The following is a 15,350-nucleotide window of genomic DNA, read 5'->3' as shown; positions in this document are numbered from 1 at the left end:
ACTATCACCTTGGGTGTGTCACTAATACCTTTGAGTATTATTTAATTTCTTCATCTATAAAATGGGGACAATAATGCTCTTCCAAACCCATTCCAAGGGGTTATAAAAAAAACTCTGTTGTGAATCTTGAAGCATTATGTAAATGTGACTTGTTTTTATGGCCGTCATCACTACCAAAAGTACCTCTTTGACTCAGCCTTGTTGAAGTCATGGAAAGAGTCAGCCACTGTGAAATAGGAAATATGGGTCCTATTCTGGTTTAAGAATTAATTTGCTGTATGACCTTGGACAAGTCACTTAAAACAATCCAAGCCTTAGTTTTTCATCTATAGCCAGAGGGGTTTGGATTAGATAATTTCTAAGGTTGCTTTCCAGATCAAACATGCCATGATTCCCAGAATGGGGCCTCATCCTGCCCTGAAGATGGCCACCTTGTTCCTGGAGGGGAGAGAGAATTTCAGACAAAGGAGTGTTTGGACTTCAGTGTTCAGATTTTCTTGATCGAACCTGCCCAGGCCTGGAACGCCTTCTTTAAAGGCCATTGAGATCGAGCCTGGGCCTTATCAAAGATAAAACATTTGAGACTAAACAGTCTTTTTATAGATCAGAGCTGGGCTCCAGAATGCATTCTCCCCCTTCTCTCCCCTGCCCCCCCTTTCCCCCCTCCCCCCGGCCCTAGACCAACTCCAGCCTGCCTTTGTGAGCCACAAAAATAAACTTTATGCAAGGGGGTTCTTGGGGGAAAGGACAAGGCTAAGATTAGGCAGTGAAAGTGGATTTCTGGGGAAGGGAGGCAAATTCAAGACATGCTGAGGAGACCAGTATAGTGGGGGTCAAGACTGGCCTCACATCTGTCCCCTGGGGGGGGGGACAGATCTACAAAGGGTGGGCAACAGCTGGCAGGAGCTTGAAACAGGGTTTCCTGGTAGCCAAATGTGTCAGGCGTACCCACAGACCCAAATATCAATTGCACACCCAGGCATTCACTGACAAACAACTGTTGACACATGGTTCAGACACAAAAACACGATCAAATCCCCTCCCTATACGGGGCTTTGGCACTTCTGTGTGTGATGCCAAGGGGTACCCAGGAGTGTCATTGTAGGTACTCAGAGATTGTTCCTCTTGGGAGGATTCTGCCAGGGAGAATATCAGTGGACATTTTTGTACAGTACTTTCTTTCCCTTCTCACAAGTACCCACCTAGTGTTCCCAGGTGCCCTATTTCCTAGTTCAAACAGAGCTTGAAATCCTACCTCTTCCACGAAGTCCTCATAGGTTGATATTCTTCTGCTCTTCCTCCTCAACACCTTGCAGAATCCCAGTCTTCCACTAAGGCTGAGCTTCGGTACCTCTCCTGATCCACCCAAGCTACAAAAGTACCCTTCCCCTTCAGATATTCTTAGCGCCTGTCTGGATTTCTTCTTTGCTCCCATACCTATATACCTCGTGTTCTAGCTACCTATGCATATATAGATTGAACCCTCTTCAGGAGAATGGCAGTTCCTTGAGGGTAGACACTGTTTAGTTTCTTCTCTATCACCTATACTAGGTATTTAAGAAATGTTTCTTGAGTTGAATGGCATACAATAGTTACCTCCCAGGCTCCCCATTCCTAAAAATGTGCTCCTCCCTATAGGAGGAGCACTTGACTGGTTTAAGATATAAATGCCTTTACTGCTCATGTTAAGTATTATCCTTGCCTCCAGTGTACCAGTCACATTAGTGTATCTGACTTTGATTGTAAATTCATTGAGGGCAGGGACGATGCGTTGGTCTAGAATCTGTTCTTGAGCTCTGGCTCAAGCTGAGCCACACCTAAAGGCTCTTATAATGTTGATGAACACATGGAGATGCTCACAGAGAGAAAGCTACTCATCCCTTACCTCACCCCCATAAATTGCCCCACTTTCCTGATTCTGGTCTGTGTGAGGATGCAGTTCACAGATCAACACAGATTGTAGGCAGATGTGAACCCCCATACCCCTAGGTGACTCAGGTTAAAAAAACCACTCTTTTCCCAGACCCTCCCACCTACTTTCTGTTGTCACTTGCATCTTTTTCTGCCCCAAAAACTTCCGTCTGGAAACATACTAACTGGGAGAGGTAAGTAAGGACCTATGGGGGAAAAAGGTGCTGTCTCTGGAGTCAGAGGACCTGAGTATGAATCTCACCTCTGGTGCTTACTGCCTGTGTGACCTTGGGGCAGTCATTTTATCTCTTTAGGCTCCATTTTCCGCATATGTGAAGTGAGAGAGTTGAACTAGTTGGCCTCTGAGGTCTGAGGTTCTTCCAATTCTAAATCTGTGATCCTCGAATTGTTATTGTAGCAAGTATAGGGCTTGTCAAAGGGAAGGTGGCACTAACAGCCACACAGACTGGGGCAGTTTGCCATCTTAGATAAGATAGAGAAGGCAGAGTGATTTCAGCTGGCAACCTACTATAGAAGCTGGTTCTCAAATTATGCATCTCTGGAGCTTGCCCTGAGCTCTCTAGGGTTGGGGAGGGCTGTGGGAGTGGGAATGGTGGTGGTAGGGATTCAGGACCTCTACTTTGATAAACATTAGTGAAATAAAGAGAGACAAAAAGAATCTAAAAGGAGAAAGGGACAGGCTTGAATGACTTCTGAAATCAGTGGTCTTCCTTCACCTCTATCTTCTGGCCCCCAGAGTATTCTAGATGAAAAAGCCTTTAGAAAACATTAGAGTGATTAGTCTGGAAATTTGCCCCCAATAGTCATGTCTTTTGCAGGAATATGTGTCTCTAGCCCATTTCCTTTTAAGGAGTTTAGATCCCTCAGCTGTCTCAGTCTCAATGAGCCTCGCAAGTGCTCAGTAGTGCAGGGGAAAAAGTGTTGGAGACAATGTGTTCTAGTTCTGGTTCTGCTACTAACAGCTAGTTGTATGACCTTGGATACATCACTTGACCTTTCCAAGCTTCGGCTTCTTTCTCTGTAGAATGAGGGTTTTGACTAAGATGATCTTCATTGATCCTTCCAGATAAGATCTTATTTTTCTATGATCCTGGGGCAGATGGGGTAAAATGAATATGGGGAGATTGAGGCACAGAGAGGGCACAGACTCAAAGGGAGAAAATGGAGCAATGAGCCCAAGATGTCCTGCTGCTCAGTTCATTTGGATCTCTGAAAGACATACAGCTTGGAATACCCAACTGGCGTTGAGTATTTGAGATGGTAGTATTTGCTACAGAAGTTCCTGTTGTGGCTCTCTTGAACAAATGAATAAAAAAACATTGATTAAGTGCTTGCCAAAGGTCACGCTCTGGGTTAAGCTCTGGGATACAAATGTGGACAATCAGGACAATCCCTGTCCTCTGGAAGCTTATATTTTAATAGAAGACTGCTCCTCAAGGGGAGAAGAATTGAAAGGGAAGAGAGGGGAAGCAGCTGAAGGAAGCCTGGAGATACCAAAGATGAGGCACGATAAGTCTGGGACCAGGTAAAATCAGTGAAAACTCACCGATCGGCGGCCAGGGGCCACCAAGGAGGCTAGAGTGCTGGGTGCACGGGTCTGGAGATGACCTCTGGGCACAGGATTGTGGATTGGACAGCAACAGTGACCATGGAAGCAACCATCTCACTTCCTTGTGCTTTCTTGCTTTATTTTTAGGGATCTGAGCATGAACAACCTTACTGAGCTCCAGCCTGGGCTCTTCCTTCACTTGCGCTTTCTGGAGGAGCTGTGAGTAGAAGCTGCTCTTTGCTTCGGCTGGGGATGAGGGTGGACTGGAGGTGGGCAAAGCCTGGTGAAGTGGGAGGCCCAGGACTATGACCTGGAAGAGGACATCCATGGGGAGCTGGCTCTGGTCTTCCTCCAAGAGGGAGATCTGAGCTAGGAATCTCCAGGTAGCTAGGAAAGAGGAGAAAGTTAGGGAGGGACTGGGAGAGAAAAGAAATGCAGATGATACCCATGACTGAATGTCAGCTGGGTGCCACAGTGAATAAAGCTGGGAATTAGAAGGGGAGAGGGAAGGGAGCAGGCATTTATTAAGTGCCTACTATGTGCCAGACACTGGGCTATGCATTTACAGATGGTCTCTTTTGAGTCAGGAAGACATGAGTACAAATCTGGCCTCAGAAACTTACTATTTAATTCTAGAAAAGTCACTTAACCTCTGTCTGCCTCAGTTTCCTCATCTGTAAAATGGGAATAATAATAGCACCTATTTTCCATGGTTGTTGTGAGGATCAAATGAAATAACTTATGCAGAGTGCTTTGTAAACATTAAAATTCTGTATAAATACCAGCTATTACTATTAATGCCAGGACTTAGTATTTTTATTAAAAATATATTATCCATATTCTTCCAGACAAAGTGATGTATTACCTTACAACATTAGAATCTCTATCCCTCTTTTGTTTTAATTATTTTAATCATTTAATCATTTTAATCATGTCCTTTTGTGACCCTTTGGGAGTTTTCTTGGCAAAGATACTAGAGTGGTTGCCATTTTCTTCTCCAGCTCATTTTACACATAAGGAAACTGAGGCAAACAGGATTAAGTGACTTGCACAGGGTCACACAGCTGGTAAGCGTCTGATGCTGTATTTGAACTCAGGTTTTCCTAATTCGAGGCCTGGGGCTCTCCCCACTGAGCCATCTACCTACCCTTATCCCTACATTAGAATCTCTCATACCAGTGCCTTGTTATGCATTGGTCTGACTCAAGAGATAGTGGGGGCTCCCTCACTGAAGTCTTTAAGCTAAGTGTGGACAACCACTTAACAGGTCAGTTGTAGTGGGAGTCTTCTTGGGATATGGGTTAGACTCTGTTTGTTAAGGTGTATTCTGGTCCTGAAATTCTATGATAACCCACTTGGAGAGGCTAAACCTACCAGAGGGAAACAGCTGGAAAATAATTTTAACATTGAGAAATGTCAGTGACATTAAGGCACAGATTAGTAATTTCAGGTGTCCCTTATCTGTTCCACACCCACCACTTTTCTAGCATTTCTGTCCTCTTCCTTCTGGTGCCTCCTATGATGGCAGCTTGGGTGTTGGCCATCTTTTGCCCAGACCATTGTAGCAGACTCTAAGTTGGACTCCTTGCTTCTAATCTCCTCCTTCCAATAGGTCTTCTCTATAGCAGTCAAAGGGGTATTCCTAAAGAACAGGGCAGACCAAGACACTTCCATGTTCAGGAAGCTCCAGGTCTTCCCTGATGTCTCTAGGATAAAATACAAACATTGTTTTGTCCTTTAAAACACTTTATAGTCTGGCTCCAACCTGTCTTTCCAGACTCATTTTCTGTGCCTTCTCCTTGTGCACTCTGCCTTCTAATGTGACTGGAATGCTTATTTTACTGGTGCCTGACATCTGATCCTCGAGCACTGTCTTTGTACAGGCTGCCTATCTCTCGTGTCTGAAATGTTTCCCATCCTCACCTCTACTTCTTGGATGTCTTCAGTCTCTTTGAGGACAAGCTCACATCTCACCTCTTACAGGAATCCTTTCCTGATTTTCTTCATTATTAGTATTCTTTCCATATATTTTGTGCTACATAATTATCTGTGTGCATGTTTATCCTCCTAGTAGACTGTAAGTTCTTTTAAAAATTATTTTTCTCGTTTAAAAAACTTTTTAAAAATGTTCCCTTCATTTCCAAACATGGTCCTTCTTTTTCCCTCCTTTGACAAACATCTCTTATAATAAAGACTAAAAAGAGCAAAACAGAAAACAAAAAAGAAAATAGCCTCTCAAAACCATTCAGCCCACCAGCTAATCTGGCAGTATTATGTAATACTATATACCCACAGTCCCCCACTTTTCCAATGAAGGGAGGACATATTTTCATCTTTTCTTAAGTCAGGCTTGGTAGAATGTCCTTTCCTTACAGGCAAAGGTCTTTTCTTGGTTTTGTATCCCCACCAACTAGCTCAAAACCTTGCATATACTATTTGTTTAATGTTTGTTGAGTTGAATTAAAGGAGATTTGGGATAAAAGAGTGTGGCTGGGGGTTATTCAATAAGAGTGTCTTATCATATTATCAGAACTCTAGAATTAGGATGGTCCTTATAAGTCATACATTCAATATCCTCATTTTTCTATTGGGGAAACTGAGACCCAATGAGGTTAAGCAACTTGGCCAAGGCCACATAAGTACTAAGTGGCAGAGCAAGGGATTGGTCCTCAGGTCTATAACATCAGGTTCAGCACTTTCTCACTGTATCTCTTAATGAGAACAGTCTTAAACCTCCATCTTGAAGGAAGTCATGAAGATGTGAGGTGGTAAAAGGACATTTTGAGGTGGTGAAGAAGAATGAGCAGCGATGCCTCAGTTTCCTCATCTGTAAGAATAGGGATAATAATAGCACCCATCTCTCAGGGTTGTTGTGAAAGTAAAATCAGATAATATTTGTAAAGCACTTAACACAGTGCCTGACACAGCAGGTGCTATATAAATGGTATTTATTATAATAATCATCATTAGTTGTTATTACTAATCATTGTTATTAAAGTTAAGGTTTATAGAATCATAGAACTTCCAATATGAACTACCCCAGGGGCCATTAGTTCAGCTTGCACCTGACACAGTAACTTACCTTACACTCTCATTACAAAGTATGTTTAACTAATTGGAGAAGACGAGACTAAGGAAAGTGGCATAGGTAGGGAATAGCAGAAGACCTCATTTTCTACATTATTCATTTGGTCATTCAATCAACCAACCAAATAGCAGTCATTTATTAAATGCCTGAATGGGGCATTCAATGAATCCTAAGAAGAACAAGGAATGTGCCATCTACCTTTTGCATCACTTTAGGCACCTAAGCAAGTGCTCCACACATAATAGTTGTTAACAAAGTTATTGAATTGAGTTGATTCTAAGCTATGGTTCCTCCAAAAGTCATTTTTATATCCAATTCCCATTTATTCAGAATCTTCACATCTGGAAGCTCAGATAACCAGGTTATATTTTCTGCAATATAGCTCCTCTCTCCCCACCAATATGGTTTCCAAGTCTCACTTCTGCAACATATTGACTATGTGACCCTGGGCAAATCACCTTAACTTCAAATCTCCAGACAATTCTCTAAAGAATGTAAATTTCAAATAATGTATCAATTTACATTGGTAGAGAAATTTCCTCACTTATAGCCTCCTATATTGATGAAATCACAAGGTCAGTAGGAAAAATGTTTTCAGAATAAATATCAAAATTAAGATACTATTATAAATGGTTAAAATAAATGGTTAATAAAACAGCCTTAAAAATTAACTCCTTTACCTTTTAAAGCAGTAAGAATTTGCTTAGGCAAGCCATTTCCCCCTCCAGGCCTCAGTTTACACCACTACAAAATGCAGGGTTTAAATTCCTTGATCCCTAGAGTCTCTTCCAGTTCTAAGTGTATTATTCTGTGGTCACAGTAATCTCTCTGAGGCTCTGCAAGATCAATAAATGCTTTCTGAATCATTAAAGATTAAATCATATTCAATGTAGTTTTCAAGTTGAGTGCATTTTTCTTTGTATTGTTTGAAAATTGGCACTCCCTGTGTGGTGAGTATGATAACTCTCAATGAGTCAGAATGTTAAATTGACTAGAACAGCCCATTTCCCTGAGACCTCTGGATAAATGAGAGTTTACCATATTTGGTTTTGGAATGCCATGGGACACACACATACTCCCCCTCTTACTTGAACACACATATACATTTTGGCTTTGGGAATGCAATAAGGGGAACACACATACCTAACATATATACTCATTCTCTGTCTGTCTCTTTCTGTCTCTGTCTGTCTCTGTCTGTCTGTCTGTCTCTCTCCCAGACCCCTTATCCCTCTCCCCTTTCTTTCTTGATCATGTCAGTATCTTAGAACCAGGCTGAGTAGTCAGGGATAGAATGCTGTGGATGATGCAAGATCCTTCCCATATAATTGAGAATTGACTGTAATTACTGACAAAAGCCACCCCTCCCTCCAGGTAACCCCTCATACTCTCCTTCCTTCTATTTTACAGCCGTCTCTCCGGAAATCATCTCTCTCACATCCCAGGACAAGCATTTTCTGGTCTCTACAGCCTGAAAATCTTGTAAGTATAGGTTTATGTCCCATTACACATAGACATGTGTTCCTGAACAAGCCATGGGTGGAACTTTGATTTCAAAAGTCAAATTCTAGTTTCCCACTTACTTACTTCACTGTTATAGAGTTTCTTGGTCCTTATTTTTGTTTGATTCTTAATTGGCAGAGATGCCAAATATTTGAATTTCTCTGATTCTACTTTGTTGTGTGCACATGGGGATACAAAACCAAGAAAGAATCCTTGCCTTTAAGGAAAGGACATTCTACCAAGCTTGGTCTATGGAAAGATGAAAATATGTCTTCCTTCTGTTCTTTAGAAAAATAGGGAGGTTATGGGTACAGAATTGTGCATATATTGACAGAATCATCTATGGGTTGGAGAGTTTTGAGGGGCTATTTTCTTTTTCTTTTTTAAATTCTTTGTTACAAAAGATGGCTCTCAAGGGAGGAGAGGAAAAGAGGAATATTTGGAAATGAAGAGAACATTAAAAAAAGATTGTGCTCTTTTTTAAGAGAAAAAAGATTTTAAAAAGGAGTTTAGTGTCTACATACACACAGGTAAGGGGTGCACACAGCAAGGGATTGTTATTCAGGTTGTTAATAAGCTATAAATTAATATTTTGGTGCATTAGGAGAGCTTGATGTTCTAATACATTCTTTGGTAAACAGAAGAATCCTCCTTTTTTGTTATTCCACTGATTCCATGGTTTCACTGGATTCATGTCTTTCTGTAAATTATCCATAGAGTATTCAATGCGCATGATGTCAGCTTCCTCTTTTAACATCTCAGGACAATGACCGACCTCCTTTTCCTATCATACATGACCTTTAATGTGTCTTCCTCACTTTTGGCACTCAAATCAGCTTGAGAGCATACAATAGCAAACATGGATCATGCTCTCCTGACATTTTTAGAGAAGCTTAAATTTTTATAAATGAAAGATTTTTTTAAAATCAGGTTTTTTAAAAAAATATTTATTCACGTTCATTACACTTTTCTTCTCCCACCCCAGCACCTCAACAGAACTCTTCCTTGTAACAGAGTTAAGCAAAACAAGTCAATACAGTCATCATGTCTGAAAAAGTGTTCCTTATTCTTCACCTATTGTCTGCACACACCTATCTGCTGAGAAGAGGGAGGTATGCTTCCTCATCAGACCTTTGAAGTCACGATTGGGCAGAGCTATGAAGTCTTGTAGTGTTGTTTTCTCTTGCGTTATTGTGGTCATTGTGTAAATTGCTCTCCTGGTCCTGCTTACTTCGATCTGCACCAGTTCCTACAAGTCTTTCCAAGTTCTCAGAATTCTCCCTATTCATCATGTCTTGCAGACATTATTACATTTGTAACCTGTGGCTCAGTCTTCCCAAGCATTCTAGGCTCATGTGGACAGTCTCTCATCTTGGGGGCTGATTCATGAGGGTCGTTTTCTTTCCTTGATACAATACCTCCACCTGGAGTACTTCAGAAATGTATCTAAATATGGTGCATGTCTTGGTTTCCCCAAATGAGAACAATAGGGCTCCCAGCTTGAATACATACAGAGTATGGAAGAGCCTTTGTTTCAGCACACAGAAAATGCAAAAGATGTGTGGGACCCAAGCAAACCTACGAACAGATAAGAAATTCACTCAAATCACCTGGTAGCTCCTGCCAGAAGGGAATTAAACTTGGATTTGCTGTTGGAGAAATACCCTGAAATTCTGGTAAAATCTTTTTCTCTTACAGGGTCCCTTCCAAATCCATAGTGCCACCCTGTGGCTTAGACTTCACTGGAAATGAGACATACTTGGGGGCTGCTCAAAAAGCAACCTTCTTTCTTCCAAACCTGCTATACTCTCCAAGTTGCTCACTGACTTTGCTCTCCAAGTAGGACACTGTGCAGCAACAATGTGGAGTATTTCCTTTTTGCACCAAAGGATACACTGCTTCAGGAAATCTCTCTAGAAAATCTAATTCCAGAGCTCTAGAGTTGGGGAATACTCGTGAGACAATTTCCAAAACTATTGCTGCCAAGAAATCTTCTTTTCCTTTCCTGTCTAGAAGGCTAGATTCTGGGCTCATGCTCCATCCGTCATAAGCATTTAGTAAGCATGATCTGTGGGTCAGGCATTGTGCTAAGTGCTAGGGATATAAAGAGGTAAAAGACAGTCTCCTCTCAAGTCTAATGGGGGAGACAACATAAAAACAACCATGCACATACAAAATATATACAGGATAAACTGGAGATAATCAATACTGTAAGGCAGTAATATTAAGGTGGACCAAGAAAGGATTCCCATAGAAGCTAGATTTTTAGTTTGGAATTGAAACAGGAGATGGAGATGAGGAGGAGAGAATTCCAGGCATGGGAACACCAATGAAAAGACTGTCTTTAGAATTCAAAAATCCTCTTTTTTGACACAGGTGGTCAGAGTTTGGAACAGTATCCTTGAACTCCCCTCTTAGGCCACATGCAAAGCATATGCCTAACAATGCCTTGTCTTTCTATCACAAGTCACCATCAACTGCTTCTAGACTTGTGGGAAGGGGGCACCCTCTTTCCTTTCCCCTCCTCCCCACTTCATTACTCTGGAAGTAGATGCAAAGAGGAAGTCCTGAAAATAACCAAAGATGGGGAGATTGACCAACATAGATCACACAAGTGGTTGGCTCTCAGTCACTCACTCAATAGGAGATAGCCCTAGTTTCTGAAACCCAATCAATATGAAACAGCAGCTCTGGTCACATCCTTTTAGGACGGAGAATTCTTAACTTACAGACCGTGGATAGATTTCAGGGGGTCAGGGAACTTGGACAGGAAAAATTACATCTTCATTTTCACCAGCCTCGAACAGAAATTTAGCATTTCTTTCAATAAAAATAATAAAACAAAAACAAAACCCAACATCATTCTGAGTAGATGTCATCGTTTCACCAGATTGCCCAAGGGATTTGAGACTCTAAAAAACATTCAAGAGCTCTGAGATAGAAAGTATCCTTCAATTGCCTTTAGGCAATTAGTTAATCACACCTTATAATCCTTTGCATAGAAAACCCATTTTCTATGAGGGCTGAAATAAAGGCTCTTCCACACTCTCTATGCATTCAGTCAATAGTTCTGCTGCTTTCCTAACATTGGTTGGGAATTAATCAACAGATCAGTGATTACCCTAATCACTGCCCTACCCCACCCCCACCCCTTACACATTCATATACGGTTATTTGTCCTCTATTCCTCAGGCACTGAGAATTCACTTTCCTTCCAATTCTTTCCCACTTAAAAAAGTGCTGCTAAAAATATTTCTGTGTATCTGGGAAGCTTTCCCCACTATTTTGTTCCCCTTAGGCTATAGGCTAGTAGTGATATTGCTAGTTAAAGGAGGGAGGTCTTTTCATACTGGGGACCATCTTTGCACCTGTATCTTCTCACTGTATCATTGCTGAGGCCAGAAACAAACTTGGATTCTCTCAATTATACCTCTAAAGAGGAGGTAGGAATGTTTCTGAACAGAAGGAATCTGGTTTGTTTTTCCTTCTTCCTTTCTTTCATCTGAGGTCTAACCTCAATGTCTTTAGCTATAATTTTAGCCCAATTACCCTGGTTCTATTGTCAAAAGGAGAGGAAGTTCGCTGGGTTCCCATTCTTAGTATAATCAATCATGTCCTTTCAGAGTCTAGAAAAAAGCCCATTTGTCTGTTCCCTCTTAGCCTTCTCCTCCTGAGGGTTGGTCATCCCAGTTACTTTCACCTTTCCTTTTAGGCGTTACTTTTCAGTGGGACAGACGTAGTTCGAAAGAACATTCATATTCCCTAGCCACACTGATTCTGTCTGGTTTTTCCTTACAACTGATCTGATGACCAATTTTAAATACTGGAAAACCAAGACACCATCTCTTTCTATTTCAGCCTGTAACCTGAAAATGTTTTCCCTCCCTCTCCCCTTTTACCTTCTTTCTGTCCCCTTCTCCCTCTATTTCTCCTTCTCTCTTTTTCTGTCCCTCTTCCTCTCCATTCAATTTCTTGTTTTTTGCTAAATTTTGCCCACTCTTCTACATGCATGCCTCCCCATTATCCCTTGGTTCAGGCTTTCATCACTTCTAAGCTGGGCTGTTAGTCTCCTAACTGGTCTCCCTCTCTTCAAGTTTCTCCCCTATGCAATTCATTCTCCACACCAATGTCAAAACAATCTTCCTAAAACTTGATCATGTCATTTCCCTTCTCAAAAGTTTTCGGTGGAATACAAACTCTTTACTCTGGCATTTAAAGTACTTCATGATCTGGTTTCAGTCTACATTTCCCAATTTATTTCACATTAATATTCTTCACACACTCCACATTCCTGCCAAATAGTCCAACTCGGTATTTCCCAAACTTGGTATTCCATCTCGATGTCTTTGGATAGACTATCTGTACTCTTGCCTGGAACACACTCCCTCCTCATCTCCAGTTCTAAGAATTCATATCACTTCCTTCAAAGTTTAACTTGGGTGCTGCCTCCTACATCAGGGCTCAACAGATTTTTTTTGTGTCCCTTTAGCAGGGTGCTAAAGTCTAAAGACCCTATCTCAGAATAATATTTATAAATGCATAAAACAAAACGCACAGGACTGCAAAGAAAATTAATTTTCATGAACTCACTTATCAAGATATTAAACAAACAAGTTAATGGAGTCTCTGAAATCTCTCCATGGACTAGTTTAAGACTCTCGGTCCTACATGAACCCTTTCCTGATTCCCTGGTTGTTAGTTCTCTCTCCTTCCTCAAATGATTTTTCCATTTCTTTATCTCTTCAACATGTTGTATGCCCCAATAGAAAATAAGCTCCTGGAGGACAGGAATTGCTTTTGTTTTCTCTCCTCTCAAGCTCTTAAATTTTTATTTTTGCATTGAATTGTCTGCTCAGGTTGCCTACCAGCCTGCCTCAATCTCACAGACAGATAAACATGAAAGATGGCCGTGCAGTCTCATGACTTGAGTGAGAGAGGTTCTCTGAGGAAGGAGAAGTTATGGGCCAGGGTAGAATTCTGCCAGGACAGTGAGGATCTTGGGGGTTGATCACCAACAAGGAGTAAGAGTCCTAAGATCTTTCCCATAGTGGTGTCTCTTCCCTCCTCCATCCATGGTTCCCAGCCTTAGAATCTTCTACCTCCATGTTCATCGCCCTGTACTGCTGTTCGCTTCTGCAGTCCACGCTCTTTCTTGGTGTGTTTCCATCAATGTCCATTTCTGTCTAACTCAATCTGTCTTTTTCTTTCATTGTTTCTGTCTTTTAGTCTTTTTCTTTCTGTGTCTTGACTTCTTTCTGCTCCCAAGGCTTACTCTTGATGTCTCTTGCTCTCAGTTTCTCCCTGCCTCTGTTCTTTCATCTCCCTCTCTCCGCCCCCTCCTCCAGTCCTTTGATTTCCTTCTCTGCATTTGTCCCTCAGTCATGGTTAGTCTGCTAGTCTCAGATTCTCGACTTCTCTCTGCCTCTGGAGTGCCGTCTGTTCCTCAGTGTGTCTGTTTAGAGAAAATGTAACCTCTTCTCTCCTTCAGTCTCCTGCTTCTGTCTGTCTCTGTCTCTCTCCCCATAAACATTCGGTGCCTGGGGGGGACATTTTGAACCCAACCGCAGCAGTGCAAACAGGAGGGTTGGGGAGGGCTGGTGGCAGGCTGAGGCCTGCACCCCGGGATTAGAGAATGGGGCTCTGTTGGCTGGGCTTTTAGAAGATGTAAGGCTCGAGTCTCTTCCCTAAGTCTCCAGCTTAGAGATGAGCTGCCTTTCTTCTTCGCCTGAATTAGGCAATAAATCAAAGGCACTGAACAAAACCGCAGCCTGCCCGCCCACCTTCTTTCCCCAAGCAGAGCTCTTGGTTGAAGGAGCCGTGGGGCCGGGCGAGGTTCAGGGTGGAAGCTCTAGTTCCAGCATCCCGGTGGAATTTGACTCTCTGGAGCCAATCCCATGATCCCACATCCTATCCTTTCCAGGGTTTGCCAGGCCCTCTGCAGCCCAACCTGTCCTACCTCCCCTGTCTCCAGGGATTCCCTTTAATCCAAACTAGAAGGATTAGGGAGTGGGATAAGGGAATTTATTCTCTTGCTTAAACTTTTTAGAAATGGAGATCTCATACTCACCCTGTCCAAATGCCTCCACTGGACAGTGGACATGAAATAGGGAGGATATGAACTCGGGAAGTCCTGAGTTCAAATCTGACCTCAGACACTTACTAGCTATGTGCCCTTGGGTAAATCACTTAAACTCTGTTTGCCTCAGTTTACTCAGCTGTAAAATGGGGGTCATACTAGCACCTACCTCCCAGGGTTGTTGTGGAGGATCAAATGAGATCATATTTGTAACTCCCTTAGTAAGTGCCTGGCACATAGTAGCTGTTCTACATGTGCTAGCTTTTATGAGAATTCATATTCTTGCCTGAGTTCACAAGGCAATAAATGTAAAAAGTAGACTTCAAACCTGTGCCCCCTGCTCTTTTGACTGAATCACCCTACCTCTTGGGTGGGAGGACAGAATCCCCTATCCTCAATACTTTCTTCTTGTTTAGTTATTTCAGTCAAGTCTGACTCTTTGTGAACCCATTTGGAGTTTTCTTGGCAGAGATTCTGGAGCAGTTTGCCATTTCCTTCTCCAACTCATTTTTACAGATGAGGAAACTGAGGCAGAGTGAAATGACTTGCCTAGGGTCACGCAGCTAATAAGGGTCTGAGGGCAGATTTGAACGCAGGAAGAGTTGTCTTGACTCCAGGCTCAGCGCTCTGTGCACGATGGCGCCACCTAGCTGAGTTTTCCAAAATAGTGAAGGCCTGTATTTCCAAAACAAACATTTTGTTGGTGTTACCCTATGGTGATGAGACCTGGAACAACATTCACCCAACTCCAAAGAACTAAAGATAAGCCTCACTCAGAAGGCAGTAAAGAGTCACATGGCAGATCAATGAATGAATGGAAAAACTTTTCAGGCACTTACTGCGTTCCAAGCTCTGAGCTGAGTGCTTGACATACGTAGAAAAGCAAGTCCTGCTCTCACATTCTAATAGAGGGAATTTGAGTTACAAGTCAGATGCACAGGTCCCTAGGGTGCAGCGGCTAAGTAATGCATCTTTTAAAATATTGTTTCCACCAAAGACACCACATCCATTTCTGATGTTGAAACATTTGACCGTGCCAAGGACTCAGGTAGTGAAAAATGTCTTATCGGGGTCCTCGGTAGCTATGGCTGCTGAGAAGGTAGGGCTTGCAGCATCTGCAGAAGCAGCTGCCAGGTCACTTCTTCAGAAAGATTGAGTCCCTGGCTGACGGTGGCAGGGAGCCCATCTAGAAAGCCCTGCTA

The 15,350-nt window shown here is 42.2% G+C and overlaps 1 protein-coding gene across 1 annotated transcript in view; it reads left to right on the top strand.

The window, feature by feature from the left end:
* LGR6 (leucine rich repeat containing G protein-coupled receptor 6) overlaps window positions 1-15,350 on the top strand; it is a 161,323-nt gene that overhangs the window by 44,371 nt on the left and 101,602 nt on the right. The window contains exons 2-3 of the mRNA XM_072648196.1: window positions 3,629-3,700; window positions 7,980-8,051. Of these exons, the coding sequence (XP_072504297.1) occupies window positions 3,629-3,700; window positions 7,980-8,051 (144 nt within the window). The remainder of the gene's footprint in view (window positions 1-3,628; window positions 3,701-7,979; window positions 8,052-15,350) is intronic.

This window comes from Notamacropus eugenii, chromosome 2 (assembly GCF_028372415.1).
Source record: "Notamacropus eugenii isolate mMacEug1 chromosome 2, mMacEug1.pri_v2, whole genome shotgun sequence".
In the NCBI taxonomy this organism is placed as follows: domain Eukaryota; kingdom Metazoa; phylum Chordata; class Mammalia; order Diprotodontia; family Macropodidae; genus Notamacropus; species Notamacropus eugenii.
This window is presented reverse-complemented; position numbering and strand designations above follow the sequence as displayed.